The 18,981-nt window shown below is 63.6% G+C and overlaps 1 protein-coding gene across 1 annotated transcript; it reads right to left on the reverse strand.

Annotated features, from left to right (window-relative positions):
• Positions 1 to 407: 407 nt before the first annotated feature.
• On the reverse strand, positions 408 to 18,045 carry PHLDB1 (pleckstrin homology like domain family B member 1). The gene is given in 21 exon segments (XM_087938731.1): positions 408 to 965; positions 1,582 to 1,667; positions 1,770 to 1,989; positions 2,215 to 2,361; positions 2,600 to 2,690; positions 2,869 to 3,159; positions 3,161 to 3,360; positions 3,996 to 4,085; positions 4,190 to 4,300; positions 4,387 to 4,533; positions 4,950 to 5,078; positions 7,167 to 7,304; positions 7,400 to 7,528; positions 7,647 to 7,841; positions 8,233 to 8,504; positions 8,507 to 9,447; positions 9,568 to 9,700; positions 13,782 to 13,952; positions 14,039 to 14,162; positions 14,677 to 14,756; positions 17,911 to 18,045. Coding segments are annotated over 20 exon segments (3,816 nt in total). The 5' UTR covers positions 14,737 to 14,756; positions 17,911 to 18,045; the 3' UTR covers positions 408 to 824.
• Positions 18,046 to 18,981: the final 936 nt, after the last annotated feature.

Genomic DNA, 18,981 nt, shown 5'->3' on the forward strand with positions numbered 1-18,981 from the left:
CCACAAGAACTCTGGAAAGTCGATGGTCAGCTAAGGCTGCAACACTGAGGCGGCTCAAGTGAGAGATAAAAGCAAAGTGCGTCTCTAGGGCCGATCCTGAAATCTACAACCACAGCTTCAGAAGGGAGCTGTGACTCAAGAGTCACAAGGCTGCCTGTGGGGTGGGGGTGGGGGCTTCTGGGCTGCTTGCTGGGGAGTCCCAGGAAGAGGCAGCCTCCCCCCATCGTTGATGTCCACTTCACCGGGGTGGGAAATGGTGAGTCAGACCTGAGAAGTGGCCCCCTCGGGTCAAGGGCCCTCCGCCCTGAAGGGGGCCGTGCATGCTGTGGCTCCGGTCCTGTGCTTTGATGGGCTGATGGGTTGAGCCAGTTCTTTTAATGACAAAAGGACCATGTGGATGAAAGTATGCAAAAGGCTTTTATTCTGCTTTCCTGTCTCTTGGCTGCAAAGACTCTTGCCAGCAATTTCAGCACCCCCAAACTGCCAGTGGGAACCCTTCCCAGTCGCTCCTGCAGGGCAGCCCTGCAGATGAGAGAGCCAAGATGACCTTCTGGGCCTTGTCTGCACTGGCCTGGGCCGGCGGGGTTGGGGGCAGCCAGCCCTGCACTGCAAAGCCTGAGCGTGGCGGCTCCAGGTTTCCTCCTGGAGTTCGGTGATGGGCAGGAGAGGCTGCCGACAGGGGCCCTGCTTTCGCCACCCGCATGTCCGTCCCAGGCACCCACGGCAGAGGGGGCCATGTCTGCTGATGGAGGCCATCCCTGGGAAGCTTCGGAGGGATAGCCACAGCTTCTGGGCCCTCTGGGGCCATTCATGGCTCTGCTGCCTCAGCTCAGGAACTGGGTGTAGCCTTCAGCCCCCGTGACAATGACGTCCATCCAAATGCGCAGGGCTTCTGCTGAGGGGGCCACCATGTAGTAGAGCCGGTCGTGGGTCTTGATGCAGAAGGTGAGGGCAGGGTTGGGGCTCTGCCAAGAGAAGGGAGGCACAGAAGGCTCAAGGGCACAGAAGGCGGCGGAAGTGGCCCCCACAAAACCTCCCCTGAAGAGAGAACAGCAAAAGGCTCTCGATGCTACACGATGCTTCGGGAACAGGCACTGCGGGGGGCGGGGCAGGCAAGGCGCCGCATGGCAGCGATGCAACGCAAGAGCTATGGGGAAGCTTTGCCCAGGCAGCCAAAATGCGCCCCAAAGAAGCCCACGCAGCCTTCAGCGTTAGCCTTCAGGCGGTGCCCTGAGGGCGAGGGGGCTGCACGCTACCTGAGCCCTGCGGAGGTTGACTGGTGAGATGGTGCCCTAGTCTGCCCCCGGTGCTGCCTCCCCGCCCCAGTCCCTAAGGCGTTTCAGCCCAAATGTTCCCCTCCTGGATGGCTCTGTTAGCTCAAGGATTCAGGATCGATCATGCAGGGTTGCTGCGCTAGCCAGAGGAAAGGGATGGGTCCCCCCCACGGACAGCGGGGGAGGGAAGAGTCTCTTCTGCAGGAGAAGGAAAGGCAGGTGAAGCGCAGTCCCGGGGGGGGGCAGGGTATGTTAGGGCTCCACTCGGTGCCCCCCCCGCCACCTCCCTGATCAGGCTGGGTCTCACCTTGGCTGCGCATTGGAGGTGATCATAGTAAACCTCCTCAATGGCCTGGAAATAGATGAGGCCCTTCAGCTTCGCCTCGTGCTTGTCTGCAGGGGGGAGAGGAAGAGGCCGGCGGCTGAAGCCAGTCTGAGGGCCAAGGGGAAGAGTGAGGCAGGGGGGCTGGCCGTGTCGGGACTGGGGAGCCTCACCCACGTAGTAGGAGAGGGTGTGTCGCAGGCGGTCAAAGACAAACCAGCGCTTCTTCCAGGACCGGATTTTGCCTCCCATCTTGACCAGGTAGCCTTTGCACAGTTTCTCCGAGAGAATGATGTGGCTGCAGGTGTCCACGCTGTGGCCGGAGGATTCGATGTGCAAGCGCAGGTCAAAGTCCTCTTTGCGGATGGGCAAGTAGCGGGTCAGGGGGCGAGCCTGCAGAACGGGGGAGCAGTGGAGCTGGCAGCAGCGCTGGCAAAGTCCTTTTGCCCCCCAACTCCTGCAGCCAGGAAGAAAGTCTGCCTATGCCAAGCTCAACGCCAGCCTCCCAGACCCCAGAGAGAACCCTCCCGGGCCTCCGCCTCCTCCTTGGCCAGGTGTGCCAGGATAGGCACAGGCCTTCCCTCTCCACGGGGAACCTGACAGCCCTGCCCTGCACACCTGAGCCAGCTGCTTCTCCCGCATCTTAACCTCTCTCTCGATCAGCTGCCGCCGCTGCGCTGTCTCCTCCCGCAGCTGCCGCTCCAGCTGCTCCCGCCTCCGCCGCTCGTCCTCCAATGCCTGGTGACGCAGTTCCATCTCTTGCTCCTGCCGGGACAGAAGGGTGGGCCACTGCGCCCCCTCAGTAGCCCCAGCTGCCCTCCCCAGCCATGTTCAGAAGCTGCCTACCCACCCCGGGCAGTCCTGCCGCTTGGGGAAGGGCAGAATTCAATAGGGAGAAGGGAACCACCCGCCTGGAGCCCCCTCCCCAACTGGCTTGGAAGGGCCAGCTGGAGGGGACCGGCTCCCTTGAACCCCACCCCGAGGCTGTTGCTCCCGCGCTCACTCGCGACTCCATCAGGCGGAACCTCTCAGCCTGGGCCTCCATCAGCTGCTTCTCCATCTCTTCGATCTTCCGGGCATCGGCCCCTCCGGCACTGCAAGGCCAACCCCTTGTCATCGCCTGCCCAGCCGCCAGCCCGCCTCTCCCGGCCCAGGAGGGTCTGCCCTTAGCAGCCAGCCAGCCAGCCGCGCGGCCCCCCCAGAGGCCACGCGGGAGAACCTGGAAGTGGGGGCAGCCCTGGCAGGCCGAGCCCAAGGGCCAAGGGGGCTGACCTGCAGGCATTGTCCCGGGAGCAGGCGGAGTTCCCACTCAGGGAGAGGTTGGTCTCCAGGCTGTCCGAGCTCTCCAGGCTGAGGGTGTCGTAGGCTGGCTCGGGGTCATCGGCCAGTTGACCTTGGCCCAGGAAGGAGTGATGGTGGAGGACAGAGGGGGGCACAAGGGGGGAGAAGAGGGCCCTCCCCCGCAGGGCCTGGCACTCCACAGCTGCCTTCTGCTTCGGCTCAGCCAGGCGCTGCCGCTGCTCCTGAACAGCCTGGTGCCCTGCCAAGAGGCCCAGGGAAAGGCGGGCTCAGTGCCAGCAGGACTTCACCCACCCACCGAGAGGGCCCAGGGCCCTGTAGAGGGGCACGGACGAGGCATCACCCACCCTTGTGGTGCAGGGACGCCTCACGCTTCCTCCCGAGGTCGAGGAGGGGGCTGGTCAGCTTGCGGGGGAGCTGCCGCTTCTGCCCACTGCGGGTGGAGAGCCCTGTGGGAAGAAAGCCCTGGGAGTGCTCAAGCGGGGCCGGGGGGGCAGAAGCCGCTTCCACAGTGGCTGGACTGACCAAAGAAGGTGTCCTTGCAGGAGGGTCTGTGGCCAGGGGGAACGGCCCCCTGCTTTGGGGCCAGCTGGGCTGCTGCCCCTCCTGTCCATCTTGGCTCAAGGGACCCAGGCCAGAGCTGATCTTTGGGAGGGCTGCTGGCCGGACTGCTCCAGGACACAAGTCGAGGAGCAACTGCCCGGGGCCTGCGGGGGTCCAGACCAGGAATGCCAAGTGCACCCCATTTACAAGTGCAGAAGGGAGGGCTGTGGGAACCACAGAGAAGAGGGGGAAGAAAGGCTGGGGGAGCATTGGAAATGCGGCCGCTGGGGCCTCAACAGGGCCTGCATTCAGCCCACGCAGGGTTTGTGGAAGCTGCTGGCCTGAAATGGGCCAAGGGGTCAAATACTCTCTGCAGCTCAAAGCCCGTCTCTCTCTTCCTGCTGTGGGCCTGACGGGGGAGCGTGTGGTGGGGGGGGGTGCTGCCATTCTTGTGCCTGGGTCCCACCTCCAGCACCCCTCCCCTTCCGGGCCAGGCCCCAAGCCCTGCCGTAGCTCCTTGGGCACATTCTCCCCAGGCTGCCCCAGCCCCCTCGAACCTCTTGGAGGTGGCTGGAGCCCTTGGGGAATGCGGCACCGCCAGTGAGCGCACAGAACCGTTGCTCCAGCGCCAGGAGGGCCTCCTTCTCCTGTTGGGGAAAGCAGGGAGGGGGAGGGTCAGCGGAAACAGCCTCCCCATGGCCACGAGAGCCGGGCCTCCTCTGCAACCGCTGCTCCTTGCCCTGTGGCCTACCTGCTGGAGCCGCTGCAGGGTGGCCCTCCTCTCCTGGTGCAGCCGGTCGGCCTCCTGAGCAGCCTGCAGCCGCAGCTGCTTTGCCTGGCCCTCGAGGGCAGCCATGCGTTCCTGCAGCAGGGAGAAAGGAGGGATGCTGACCGGAGCCACGGACAGACGGGCTCTGCAGGCTCTGCAAGCAGGGGCTCTGGGCTCACCTCCCGGAGGGCCAGGCGGTGGCGGCCCTGCACCTCGCTGTGCAGCATCTCACGCTGCTCCTCCTCCTCCCAGCGGCTCTCCTTCTCCAGCTGCTGGAACTCCAGGTCTTCAAAGAGCTTGGTCTCCGTCTCCAGGGCCTCCGCTTCCTGTGCAGGACGCGGCTGCTTAGAGGAGCCAGTTTGGGCAAGGCTGGCCTGATGGGCTCCTGCCAGGGAGCACAACTGGCAGGCTCTCTGCGGGTGTGGGGTCGGCCAGCGTCCTCTAGACTCCCCGAGGACCCCCCTCTCAACTATCCCAGGAGAAGCCCAAAACGAGGAGAGTGGGGGTTGCCTGGCACCCCCTCTTCCTCCCGAGGCTGGGCAGCAAGACCCATTCTGTGGGCCAGCTGCCCTTGCGCTCCGTCCCTTTTGCCCCAAGGCTGCTGAGGCCATTGTGTGCGAGATGGGGGGCGGGGCGGGGGGGGCTCCTGGTGAGCCTCTGGAGGGGCACTGCTGCTGCCGGTGGGCCTGGGCTGGCTTCCCCTGCCCCACTGAAGGTGGGCCGGGGTAGAGGAGGCACTGACCCTTCGCATCTGGTCCTTCACTTGCTCCCTCATTGACTCGGGGCAGTTTTCAAGCTGGCTCTTGAGCTCAGAGTAAAACGCCCGCAGTGTCTCAAGCGCCTTCCTTTCTGCATCCACCCTCGCCCTCTCCTGAAGCCGGGAGAAAACGACAAACGGAGGGGAGACAGAGGAGAAAACAGGCTTCTTGGGAGCAGGCCATGCAAAGATGGGGTTAGCCAGGGTCTTGGGTTAAGGGTCTGCCAGCCCACCCTCCCCGGCAGCTGCCAGGGCAGCGACACCTGTCTTTGTTCTTTGGTGCAAAGTCCGGCCTTGGAGAAGCTGCCAACTGATCTCTCCTCGCCTCTGCCCCAGGCGCCTGGAAGCCGCCTTGCCCTGCAAGCAAGCCTGAGCAGTGGAGCTGAAGACCCAAGAGGCCCGTCGGGCCCTTGGGGGAACCTCCGTTCCAGTTCCTGGCAACTTCTGGGCTGCTGGAAGCTCAGACGAGTCAGCCGAGGGAAATGCGCCTCAAGCAGGGCTGACCCAGACTTGTGCCCGAGGCGCTTCTGTAGCCCAGGGAAGGTCTCGCTCTACGTCTATCCCCCACTTCCAAAACACCCTGAGGACGGCTGGGTGACGCCTACATTGGAAGCTCCTGGGACGATGCCAAAGTTTCCAGGGACAGGAAGGAGTAACCCTGCCTAGACCAAGGCCAGGAGCCTCTGGACAAGCTTGGCTGCTGGGCAAAAAGCAATGAAATTCAAAGGGGCGAATTTCACCTGGGAGAAATGCAAAGCTTTAATCGGAGCATGAAAAAGCAAAATCGTCAGCGTGGGATGGCAGGCGGGGACAGGGGCCGTACTGGGCAGGGGATGCATAAAAGGACCGGGGGTCTTGGTGGATCACAAGATGAACATGAGCCGCAGGTGGTGTTGCTACCGAAAAGTAAAAGCCGGCTGAAGCTGCGTGGAGGTCAAGCCAAATGATGGTGCCTCTTTATTCTGCGTTAATCAGACCATACCTAGGAGACTGTGTCCAGTTCTGGGCACCACACTTAGGACAGAGACTGACAAACTGGAATGTGTCCCAGAGGAGAGTCACCAGGATGATAAGGGGCCTGGAAGAAAAGACCTACAAGGAACAGGTGGAGGCACCGGTCAGGTAGGTTTAGCCTGGAGGAAACGGGGTGGGGGGAGAGAGAGACGGCAGCCATTTTCAAATAAGTGGCTCTGGGAGTCAGGACACGGATGGTGGTTTTCATCCCCTAAGAAGCAGGCTTTGGTCAGACTGAGGGTTGGTCTCTCCAGCAGAGGCACTCAAGAGAGGCGAGATGAGGGGTGGACCCTGCCTGACCCCCGTGATCGCTGCCTTTCCTTTCCAGGGTTGGCAAACCCAGGATCGACAGTGCAACATGACGAGCACCAGAGAACAAACTCTGCCAATGCAGCCGACTTTGGTCCCCCAGGGCTGCGCAGCCTGGGAACCAGCCTCAGGATTGGGCTCCGCGTGGAAGGACTTCCCAGCCTCCAGGCGCAAAGCAGGGGAACGCTCTCCCCAGGGAGAGCCTGGGTGGGACAAACAAGCCGGGGGCATCGCCTGCTCTCCCCAGGCAGCTCAGCTTGTCAAGCTTTTCTCAGAGATGGGTCTGGGCTGGGGTGACCAGCCTGTCCCCAAGGACTCGGCCAGGCGGTCCCTTCTCAGGTGGAGGTACAAAAAGAGGCGGGGGGCTCCAGTCCTGTCACCTCTTCCCAAGCGGATTGGGGCTGCCACCCCAGACGGCCTGCAATGGCCAAGCACTGGTGGCTTCCAAGAAGGGACAGCTCGGCCTCTCCTGGCCCACACAGACATCCCCCCCTCCAAGCTGCGAGTAGGCGGAGCAAGAGAGGGAGGAGGAAGAGAGGGAGGAGAAGGGTTGGCAGAGTTAGTGTCAGTCGGGATGTTAGTGGCTGGGCTTCAGAGTGGGTGCTGCCCCTCAGGCTCCCTGTGAGAGCAAAGATTGGGGGGGCCCAGGGAACACGACCCCATGGGCACCTTTGCCCGGCCAAGAGGAGGCAGAGGTCAGGCCGATTTGTTCCCGGCAAGACCTGTCAGTTCGCCAGGCTACCCGTGGCTTCTTCCTTGAGACACGCAAAGGCTTTCGCCCCCAAGCTCATCAGGGCTTCCTCCGGGGACTAGGAAAACCCCCCTTCCTGCTACGCCAGGGCAGCAATCTGCTAAGCTGGAGGCTCCCCGGCCAGTTACCTTCTCCCGTTCGTGGCGAGTGCCGGCATCCAGGCCCGAGAGCTGCTCCTGCAGGAGTTGCACCGCCTGCTGTTCCTGCTGCAGCTCCAGCATCTCGGCTTCCCGCTCGCCCTGCAGGAGGGCCTGCTCCATCTCCGCCTGGGCAGGGGAGAAGGGCAGCTGCATGAGCACCGCCAGCCACCAGCTCCCCCCGGGTGGGCGGCACTGCCAGTCTCTCGGCAGGACAGCTTCACCTCCCAAGCAGTCTCCTGCAGCTGCTGCTCCAGCCCCTCCAGGCGGCTCTTGAGGTGGTCTGCGCTGGCCAGCAGGCGGGTGTGCTCCTCCTCCAGAAGGGCCAGCTCCGGAGTGGGTGGCACCTCGTGCTGCAGAGGAAGTGGCAACCCCTCCATGGGTGGGCAAGGGCTTTCCAAGCCTCCCTCCAGAGGGGAAGGTCACCTCCCAGGCCACGGCACCGCAGAGACCCTCTGCCCACCTCCTCACCTCCTGGCCGGCGCTCTCGGTGCTGCTGCTCTCCTCCTGCAAGCTCTCCTCCTCCCTTTGCTCCCGGGGGGCCCTGCTCCCTGGCGGGGGGAGCGCCCCATCAGCAGCATTGGCGCTGCCCTCTTGGCCCAGCTCAGCCTCGCCCCTGCTGTACTCGGCACACAGGCTGAGGATGGTCTCCAGCCGCTGGCGCTCCTGGTTGCCCAGAGACAAAGCGAGAGCCACAAGAGGCTGGTGAGGTGGAAGGAGGGGCCGGGCACCTGAACGCCCCTCCCCCAGATCCCGCGCCAACTGGGCTTGCTACGGACCGACCCCGGCCAGGCTTACCCAAGGTGCTCTGTCCCTACCAGCCTCCCTGCCAGGAGGGAGCAGGCTGGCTTACAGCAGGTGTTGCGCCCGCTGCGTCACCCCGGTTGTGTCTATGCCCAGCACAGCCTGCGGGGAAGGCGCCAGAGCTTCTCCCTCCTTCCAAAGCAGCTCCCCCTGCTTTGGCCTGACCCATTTTCTCCCCTGCACCCATCCCAGCCTAAGAGGACAAATCTGCCTCTTTCATACCAGCCCCCCACGAGGCTCAACCCCTGCTCACCAAGCGCTCCATCTCTTGCTCCCGGAGACGCTCCTGGCGCTGCCATCGGTGGTACTCCAGCAGGCTGCTCTCGTGCGCACCCAGCCGCTGGGAGTTGGTCTCCTTGCGCTCCCATGTGGGGCCCAGCAACCGGGACTCCCCAGGCCCCTGGCAGCGTGGCTGGGGGGAATCCGAAGGCAGGACGAGGGAAGCCAAGCTGGAGGCAGAGCTGAGGCCGGGTTCCCCGTGGGGCTTGCGCTGGGTGGGCTCTCCAGGGAGGGAGGGGGCGGGGTGGAAGACGCCTCCCTCCGCCACCCCCTGGGACTCTCCCCAAGCTTGCCCTGCGAGGAGAGTCTGCTTCCAGGGGCCGGGGAGGCTGCCCGGTGCACCAGGGCCGGGCTGAGGGGAGGGAGGTCCCGCATGCCCTCCAGGGGCCGCCGGCTGAGCTGGGGACTCTCAGGGAGCCGCTGGGCCCGGCTGGACGGAGGGGCCACACCTGGCAGCTCCGACCCTTGGCAGGCTGACTCCCCCAGCTGGGCTGGTCGGGAAACCCTGACCGGCAGCCTTTCCGGGCCGGGTCCCGGGTCCTGGAGGGCCACAGCCTTGCCTTGCAGCACGCCGGGCAGCTGGAAAGCCCTGGCCAAGCAGGGGTTCCCAGGAGATGGTGGGCGAGGGCTACCTAGTGGGTTCTCCTTCCGTGGGGAGGCCCCATGCTGGCTGGGACGGGAATCCTTGCGCCTTGGCAGGGGGCTTGTGGGGCCATCCCGCCGGACCTTCCTCTCGGCCCGGGGGCTCCCTGAGCTGCAAGCAGAGCTTAGGAAGCCTCTGGAACTGCCGTGGGGCGACAAGGCAGCCTGGCCGTAGCTGGAGGATCGAACAGGCACCGCAGGGGGGAGGGCAGGGACCCTCTCTCGCCAGCTGGACAAGGGGCTCCGGCAGCCGCTGCTGCTGCTGCTGCTGCTGGCAGGGGAGGAGAGTGGAGAGAAGGGGCCACAGGAGGCGTTCTCATGGGGGGCCAGCCTGGAGGTGTGGCCAGGGCTCTGGGGCGGGGACAGAAGGGAGCAGCCCCCCCCGCCGTTTGCAGGAGACCCGGCTGTTGGGGCTGGGGTCCTCCCAGCCCCACTCTCCTCCTGCAGCACCAAGGAATCCATAATGCCCTGCAGGTCCCTCTCAATGGAGCTGACCAGGGAGAGCGATGCCCCCTGGGAGTTGCCGTTGGGGGGGCTCGCCACGCTGCTGCTGCTGCTGCTGCTGCTGCCAAGAGATGGAGTCTCAGACGGGAGAAGCCTCCGCTCACTCCCCTTCCCCCTTCGGGGCCAGAGCCCCCGAGCCCCCAGACCCCAACCAGCAAAGGACCCACCTGCTCCCAGCCCATGCGGGGCCCCTGGGTTCTGCCACTCATCAGGCACCGCTTGGCTTTTCATTCGCTTGGCCTCTGCCGGGTGACTGAAGCGGAGGAAGGTCGCTCGGCCAAGGCAGATCACGTGCCCTGCGGGAAGGAGCCCCGTCAGCCAAGCAGGCCCGAGAGGTCAGGTCCCGCTGTGCCCGAGAGCGGCAGCCGCCTCTGGAAAGCTCTAGGCGGCTTTGGCTCCTGCAGGTCTCAGGGCATCCTACTGCTGGGCAACTGCAGTGCACCTTCTGGGGGGCTGCCTTTGGGGACTGCTCAGAGGCCTCAGCAATGCCGCTAGGGTGGCCAGGAAGCCAGGGCACCACTGCCCCCCGCTGCAAAGCCCAGGAAAGACCCTCTGCCCACAGCTGCAACTCATCTCAGCCCTCCTAGCTGGCTCAGACCAGAACTGGCCCTTCCGGGGGGGATGGGGGGCGGTCTCTGTGGAACCCCATACGAATGGGCCTGAAGCTGCTCTCAACAGACCATCCCTCCCCAAGTGCTCTTTAGTTTCTGGTGCTGAACATCAGAAGCAATCCTTCCTACCCTGACACACACCCCCCTCCAGTGGACACAATTGCTGGAGGCTCCCCAGCCCACACAGGGACAGGCTGGGTGCAGAGAACGGGGCGGCGCCCTTGACGGAGACAGGCAGGAAGTGTTGCCTGGTCAAAATAGACTGAAGGCATTTTCAAAAGTCCAGAATGTCCAGCTGTGGTTTGGAAGTGATCCAGGCAGATGCCTCCCTAATGTGCTGAAAAACAAGGAGGCGTCCCAGCACAACCGGATCCCAGGATTGCAACCCGTCCCAATAAAAGCATGTGGAGCTGCTCAGTGGGGTTGAGACCAGTTCACATTCCCGCAATGCCTGTGCAGCCCCATTCCAGCCAGTCCTACCCTGGGTGCAACAGCCAGGCCTGGCCAGGAAAGGGCCAAGTGGTCACTGAAACACCGGGGGTGGCCGCTCCATGCCAGAGGGGACCTGTGGAGGGCATCCAGCTGGCAGCCCTCTCATGTGGTAGAGAGTGGGAGACCAGTGGGAGCTCTGGCCACAGCCAGGCTCAGTGCTGGAAAAGTAGATGGGAACCAAAGACCCCGGGGTCTCCTCCTCTTCCTCCTCCTCTCCTCAGCTTTCCAATCCACCTGAGCCACTAAGCAACTGTGCCAGCTGCAGCGCTGAGCCTGAGCTACACTGAATGCAGTGCCTGAGGGAATAACATTCCACGGCCCCAGCAGGCACGCCTGCCCCCCCCAATATGGGCGATATAGAGCCTTTGCCTTAGCCAAGGGGGTACGGCTTGCCTGGAAGGCCCCTCAGCCGTCCCTCTTGCAAGGCAGGCAGCAACAGCGCTCAGTCTTCAGTTAGTCTGAGCCCCAAACTCCCCAGGCAAAGGGGCGGGGGGGACACGACTCTCTGGCCAATTCTGGAGCAAACAAATGAAATGCAAACGGAGGAGCCCTGCTGTCTGTGCTAAGGGAAGCTCGTCTGCTCTAACCGCCTCCCCCCGCCCCAATGATTGCCCCCAGCCCTTCTCTGCACAAGATCAGACCGACCCCCAGCAAAGTGGGCTGTGGGACCCTTACAGGGGGCCTGGCATACTTGGATGAAGGGGGGGCATCTCAGAGCACGTGCCCAAGAAATGGGCCCCACGGGCACCTGGAGCCTCCAAGGGCTCAGCGGCAACCCCAACTGCAGACGGAGCCCAGGAGCGTCCTGGACCCGCAGCCCAGTTCCTGCTTCAGAAGGCAAGTCAGCCTCCCTTGCCGCCCTCGGGGCAACCGAAGCCAAGCAGGCGCTCCTCCAGAACCCCCCACCGGCTGCTTGGGTTTCTCCTGCCCGCCTAGGAACTGGAGGCCCGGCCCGCTCGCCCTGCTGCCTGGGGGCGGGGGTGGGGGTCTCCTCCGAGGGGCCGCCTAAGGCCAGAGCCCCCCGCGCCCCTCCCCTGGGCCCCCACCGCTTCATCCCAGCAGCTGCCGTCCAGCCGGGAAAGGGAGGGGAGAGGAGGGGGCCGCAAGGCTGAGCTGCCCGAGCCGCGCTGGGAGGAAGGAGGCCGGCCAGAGCCCGCAGCTCTCCGGATCCCGCCCGACTTTCCTCGCAGCCCAGATGCTTCCATGGGGGGCTCGGCTCCTTGGAAGGCCGCGGCTGGCCTTCCGCCCCGAACGGCCGCTTGGTGGGCAGAGGCTGGGCCGGCCGGGTGGGAGGCGACGCCGGCCGCCTCCGGGATTGCGAAAACGAGCGGCGAGCGAGCGGTGGGCGGAGGCGGGGAGGCTCCCCTGGGCGCTGCGCTTTGGCTGCTCTGCCGGGCGCCGCGTCCCGTTGGCCCCTGCGGCGCTCCTGCCCCGCAGCTCTCTCGCCGGGGCGACAGGTGGCTCCCCCGCCCGCCGAAGCGGGGCCCTCCTCCCGGCGCCCGTTCGCTTGCGGCGGAGGCTTCCCGTGGCGGGGGGAGGCGGTCGGCCAACTGGGCGCCCCACCGGACTGGGGGGAGCTGGAGGAAGCGGGGCCCGCGGAAGCTCGCGTGGGGGCAGCTTCGGCCTTCCGGCCCAGCCAGCGAGGAGAGCTCCACCCGGGCGCCCGAGGGCCAGGCGGCTTCTCCGTGGATCCCCTGCAGGAGCGCCAAGTGTGCGGGGCGGGAAGGTGGGAATCCGCCCCCCCCGCCCCCGGAGCCAGCCTGAGTCTGCTGGCCTTCCAGCGCAGCCAAGGGCGCCCCACCCGCTGCTGGCTGCCAAGGGATGAAGCGGGGACCGAGGCCGCCCTCCAGGAGGAGAGCAGCCACTTGGCTCCTCCCCGGTCAAGGCTTTGGGGCGACTCCTTTGAAACTCTTCTCTTTCCAGGGTCTCATCAGACCAAAACTATGATTCAGGCAGGAAGCGATGAGTCCTTGGAAAAGTTGACTTGGTGGTTTCTGTTGCAGTCCAGATGAGAAACAGCAAGAAGGAATTAACTTGAAATGGCGGGCGGGGGGGATGGACAGCTGTGGGGGACCAGTGCTCACCGCCCCTAACTCTCCCCTCGAGGGGGCTCTTCCCCAGCTCTTCAGTAAGACATCTGCCCCGTAGAGCCCTCAAGCGTTCCTTCCCTGCCATTCTTTCTTCACCAACCTGCAGTGATTCATGTAAAACGGCCTTTGGGACTGCCAGAATCACCCATCACTAAGCGGCGCAAGTGTGTAACGTTGCACTTTCTGACTGCACCATGGAGTGATTCGCAATTCTGGCCCCAAGAGCCGTTGTAAACCAAGGACCTCCTGCTAAACTGCAGACCAGCAGCTTGGATGAAAAGGGAGACGGGGAGGCGTCCGAGTTGGACCTGCATCTACAGAGGCCCCTCCCAGTCAGCCCCCCAAACAGCCTGTCTCGCCTGCAGCCGCTCTTGGCCAGGAAGTCCCACTCTTTAGAGGGAGCTTCTGCAGCTTCCTCTGGATATAATGATGTGTAACTTTTCCCTCTGAGACCGTCAGACTTAGGATCAGTATGTCAGGGAGCGGGGATCCTGCCCTACACAGCTAGCCACAGGAGGGGCCACTGTGAAGCCAGGCCCAGGGCTGCTTGGGCCAAGCAGCTGCTGGAGGAGAGCAGAGGTCAGCTGGGGCCGCATTGGCAGGCGATGGCTGGGCAGGGTCTCGCTTGGCAGTTGCCCAGCCTTGGGTGATGGAAAGGATGCCCCTCCCACCGCCCAACTCTTGCCTCCCTCTCCTCTGTGCCAGCAAAGCTGCTCCCCTTGCCAGGGATGGGGTTGCCATGGTGATGATCAAAGCTGGTCTTCCACTGTGGCCCGGCAGGGAGGCTCCCTGCTCAGTGTTGACCCAGGAGACTGACCATTGCCCTGCCGCACTCAAAAGAGCTCCTACGCCACCCTTGCGGGGTTCCTTCCTGCAGATGCCCTCTGCCTTAAGGCTTGGTGTGGGTCTGCCATGTTTCCCCAGAGCTGTGGGGCAGGGAGGGAGCATGTCTCTTTTTTGGACACTCCCCCAAACTCCAGAGCTTAGCAGCGCTAGGCTGACCCACCAGCCAGGGAATGGAGTGGCCCACACTTGTCGGAAGACGCAAAGGCCAGAGGGACCGTGCACTAATGCGGGTCCCATCGGGATGACCAGCTCTGAGGCCGGATGGACTTGGCCCGAGGCAGCCTAACGGGGGTGCAGGTCTCTCTGTGCCCAGCCAGCAGAGCCTCTCCTCTCCTTACCTTGGCACAAGCGGGTGGGGCGGGTGATTGGCTGCCCGTCGATGGCACAGGGATGACCGCAGGGGTGCAGGGTGAGGGTCCCGCATGCATTTTCAATGAAGCAGTGCTGGGGGGCCACCCCAGCCCCCTGTAGCACGATGTCCCCAGCAGCGGAGCCCAGGATAGTCTTGCCTGCAAAGGAGGAGGTATGAGTGCGGGGAACACTCTTCCTTCAAGGGGCAGCAGAGCAGGGAAGGCCCCCGAGACTGCAGACATACCCTCTTCCAGAGGCAGCAGAGTGATGGCAGTGCTGAGGCGCCCGCTGCCCAGGCTCACCAGGTGCGGCTTCTGTGTCTGCACCTTCAGGCCTCGGCCCGTCTCGGTCAGGTCCAGGAGGCTGTTCTGCAGGGCAGGGGAGAAAGGCTGTCGAACGGCCTCCTCCTCCTTCAAGGATAGCCAGTAGATTCAGCCAGGTTGGGGCGGGGGGGGGGGCAGTGTGGATGGGTGCAGCAAAGATGCTCTGGCTGTGTGTCCCAGGGTCTGCCCCTCCCCAGGCACTCGCACCTAGTCCTCGAGTGGGCAAGAGCAGAGGGCAGCCTGGCTTCTCTCTTGGCTCCTCCCTCCCTCTTAACTGCCATCCTCCAGCCAGGCAGGTTGAAGGCGATTGCCAGGAAAGATAGGAAAAGGCAAGAGGGCAGGTTGTCCAACAGCTTTAGGAGGGGCAGCGGAGGGGAAGCAAGCTGAGCAGGCTCGGGGAGGGCTTCCCAAGGCAGGGGGGGGGGCTCCCACCCCTTGGCTCAACTCTCCGGTCTGCAAAACCTCAGGACAGGATAGGCCCCCTGCTGAGCCGCCCCTGCCACTTGGGAGGACCAGCACGTTCTGACGGGCAAGGGGTTCTCTCCGGGCACCGGCTCACCTGAATGGCCTTCTGCACTTGGCAGGGGGGCTCCGCCAAGTTGTGCTTGCAAGTCTCCATGCTGGGGCTCCTCCTCTGGCCTAGGAGGGAAAGGGGGGCAGCTGAAGCGTCAGAAGTGCCAGGCCACACAGCGCCAGAGATCCCAGCTCCGTGCAAGACACCCCTGCTGCCCTGCGGGCCCTCCTCAGGCTGGAACCAGGACAGGTCAAGGCTGCTCCTAGGGAGGGGAGGCCTCTGGTCCTCGCCCTCCATTCCCTGCAGGGAGGGAGGGCGGGGATGGTTGCTCTGCCAGTCGAGGTCCAGGAGAAACATCTCCTGAGAGAGGACCCCCCCACTAAGCCCCGATAACCCTGTGCCCCTTTCTCAAGAACAAGATAAGCACTTCCGCTTTTAAAGGCTACCCAAAGTAGTTGCTGTTCGGCAGCAGGGAAGAGGCACCTACAAGGTTAACTTGCCTGATGACTAACTAATCTTCATTAAGTTCAACAAAAGGCTAACTTCTCTCTATCGTTTTCGGCCCAACCATCAAGATATTGTAGCCCTATAATGAGTAGACTGCATCATTGCACACATTTTCATGGATCTATGGCACCGTCACCAGTGGACCACAACACTCGAGTAGACATGAACGAAAGCATTTTAGTGAGGAAGGCAGCAGCAGGGAGATGCAGGTGCCTGTCCTCCCTCAGCATGGGTGGTGGGGGGAGGGAGTTTCTATCAACCTGGCGTCCACTCCCCACTGCTGGAACAAAGGCGGGATGTAAATCTTAACACTTGTACACAAGTAGAATGTCTGAAGGCTTTCTGGGTGTTTCTCTGTGAGAGACAATCATCACTTGCCCTCTGAAAACATTGCAACCAATACAGCCACTTTGTAGTATTTTATCACTACGAAGCACTCGGTCACCCACGGCTTGTTTTCATGGCGGCATCCCTAGGAGAAGCTTAGCTCCCTCCTGCACCTGCCAAAGATTGGTTGCGGTGTCTGTGCCCCCACCCCAATTCCAAATTCCCTTGCTTCCATGCCAGCTACTCTCTCCTCGTCTTCGACCACTATTTATCAGTTGTCTTCAGAAGAATCTTGGAGAAATTAAAAGTTGGCAGAGTGAACGTGAGATGGGCAGTATCAGAATTTGATCCGTAAGCGCCCAGGAAAGGGGCTTCCTAGTCCAGAACATGACTGGCCTGGATGCTCCTTCTTCACTCAGCATCCCCCTTTCTGAGGGCAAAAGGGGAAACCTCACGCTGCCACCTGCAAGCCCAGTACCTGCCCTGGCCCAGGAGAGCCAGCAGAGCTCTGCCTCAGGTGAGTTCCTTCCTGGCACAACCCGCTCCCCAACCCACCATCCTTTCACAGGAGGAGACAAAGAAGCGGGTTGCTGCCTTGTTTGTCTTTGAGCTGCCCAAGGAGGAGAGGGCCACTCCCCAGAGCAAGGAGGGCTTCTGCTCTCCTGCCCCCCGCCCCCCACTTTTGCCTAGGTAGAGGAGCTCTCCTGGGGCAGGAGGGGGAGGGGTGCCTGCCTGTCCCCCCCTTCTCTCTCTTCCTACTCAGAGCCACAAGCCCTGACAAGCAGGCTCTGTTGGGGGAGGGAGGGAGGGAGGGAGGGAGGGGCAGCTGTACCTTGTCAGCCACAAGGCGCCTTTCTTCTCTGGGCTGCCAGAGAATGAGGGCCTTGTGTGGCTGAGAGTGGCTGGGCAGCAAAGGCCAAGGGAAGAGCTCCAGCCAGGCTTGGCCAAGGCCTGCAGGGTGGCTCTCTCCCTCCTGCTGAACCCCCCGCCAGAGGGAGAAAGCGGGGAAGAGAACAACAGACTCCCTCCCAGCCTTGAAGGAGCACCAAAGGCTTCAAGGCCAGCAGAGGAGGAGGCAGCCTGGGAAAAGTGGGGGTGGTGCAGCCCTTGGCCGGAGCCGGAGCCAGGCCAAGCCCAGCCGCCCACGGCAGCCAGGCTTCCGGAGAGCTTCTGACGCAGGATCCAACCAAAGGCAGGAGTCCCAATTGTGCTGGCCAGCACCGGATCCCCCCTGCCAGAAATTGTTCTGCAGCAGCAGGTCAAGGCTCTCCAAAAACCCAGCTCAGCCCTTGGTGCCCCTCTGTGCCCAGCCTTGGCTGGGCTCCCTGCCTCAGCCCAAAGAGGAGGCAGGCCTAGGCTCACCCAGAGGCCAAGACAGCAGGGTGGATCTGTTCTCCCCAAGTGCCTTCCTGGATTCAGAGAGGAAACTGGTCCTGAGAAAGGAGGAAGGCAGCATTCGAGACTAGTGGCCCGCTTGCTTCCCCAGCTCAAACCCGCATCTTTGCCTGGGGCATTCTGTGCTGGTCAGCCACAGCTCCACTGCAGGAGAGGGTGGCCCGTGGCAAGAGGCTGCAATGGTGGGTGCAGGGGGAGCCTGGCCTGCATCAGGAGTGGACTAGCTTCTCCCAGGCCCCGGCACTCTTCCGGAAGGACTTCTCCTCAGGCCCATCAGAGAAGGAGAGGGACGGGGAGGAGGTGGCTGCCCCAAGGCCAAAGCCTCTCAGTCAGATGCTGCCACAAGATCCCCAGGTCAGATTAGCCCCCACCCCCAACATTCAAGCAGGCTGGCCAATACCACCGCTGCCCTTCCCACACTTGCCTCACAACAACCCTGCAAGGTGAAAACGTGTCCTGGGGTCACTCCGTGGTCTCCTTTGAGGCGCAGAGCCCCCACCCTGCTCAGAGCCCGGAGCGCCAGGAATCCCCGCCGGTCCTAACCCGGAGAGCGGACAGCCGTTTTCTCCCAAGCAACCGCAACGGAAGGCTGGAGCCGGCCGCGCGCAACTGCCGCCCCTCCGAGACCAGCAGCTCTGCGAGGGAGCAGGGGGGCTCCTCCCGCCTGAAAGCGCAGCCGCTGGGGCCGAGCGCAGGGGCATCCAAGGAACGGCAGGCGGGGACGGTCTGGGCGGCTTTTGCGCGCCGCGTTGCTCTCCCTCCGTCCGCAGCGCCGGTGGCGCCAGGAATGTGCGGAATGCGCCACGTCCAGGCAGGCGGGGAACTGGGGAGGGGGGTTGCCGGCCCGTCGATGCCTCCGTCAGCCGTCCAGCAACTCCGCTCAGCCGGAGGCTCAAGCGGAGAGAGAGGCCGGCCGCTCTTTCCATCTCCTGCTTGCCCGGCCCGAGAGTGCCAGTCCCGGCCAGGTCTCCCCGGGGGAAAGGCCTCCGGCCGGCCGGTCCGAAGTTACGAAAGGTGGTCCGGGCAGCGGAGAGGCGCCTCTTGCATTACCTGCGCGTCACGACGACCGGCCGCCCGTGCCGCCCGCACCTGTCAAGCAGGCTTGCCCCTTCGACGCCCGCCGTCTCCGGAGGTGACGCCGCCGCCGCCGCCCGTCCGCGTTGCTCCTTCTGGGCTGAAGGGCCGCCGGCCGAGGAAGGAGGAGCGCCAGGCGAGACCCCCGCCCTCCCGGTTTGCTGCCCCTTTGCGCGTGCGCGCGCTCCACCAGGCCCGCGGGCAGCTGGGGTGGGCGCGCCTTCCCGCCCCCTCCGGCCGGAGCCCGAGCGGAACAGCCGGCGCCGAAGAAAAAGGCCGGGCCGGGGAAGGCCCCGCGCGCCCGGCTCCGCTTGGCTGGGCGTAGCGAGGGCCCCGCGGGGACTGCGCCAGCCAGCCGGGCGCTGTTGGCCTCGGCCGCAGTTCGCCCGAAGAAGCGGCAAGCTCAGCAGCCCCTGCAGGGCGGCCATTCGCGCCCCAAAGAGCGAAGCCCCCCCCGCGCTCGAAAGCTCCGCGCCGGTGAGGATGGGGGCGCGACCACCAGGCTTTAACGGTCCGCGGGGCGGGGCGGGTTGGATAACAACTTGCTCTCAGTGAGGCCTTTTAAATGTTTAAGGCCGTTTTTGTGCCGAGCCTCTGCTGCCCTTCTGGGCGCTTCCCGTCAACGAAGCCATCACACACCCAGGACTCCAACCAACCAAACGCGCTCCGGGCAATGCCCACGAGCTCGAAGACCCGACTGCCGGGGGACCGATTTTACCGTAGCAAATTTAGGACGCCTGACCAAGCCCTTTTTTTTCATCAGTTAAGGTGATACACCTTTTGCAGCGCCTGAATTTCATCCTTCCCGATTGCTGTGATTGCTCCTGCCTTGCGGCAGAGAAGGCCGTACCGTTTTGGCCCTTAATAACGGAGGTCAGGGAACATAGTGGAACTTGGCGGCCCTGCTTCACCCCGTCTGCTTAAAAAAACCCCAAAACAAAAAGAATGGGGACAGTACTAGCTAGCTCAATTGTTATGGCGTGGGATGTCCTATTTACAGTGTCTGGCTTAAAATCTATTCAGAAAATGAGTAATAATATTTTAAAA

Source organism: Pseudonaja textilis, chromosome 9 (assembly GCF_049901715.1).
Source record: "Pseudonaja textilis isolate UNSWEBS1 chromosome 9, rPseTex1.2, whole genome shotgun sequence".
Lineage (NCBI taxonomy): Eukaryota > Metazoa > Chordata > Lepidosauria > Squamata > Elapidae > Pseudonaja > Pseudonaja textilis.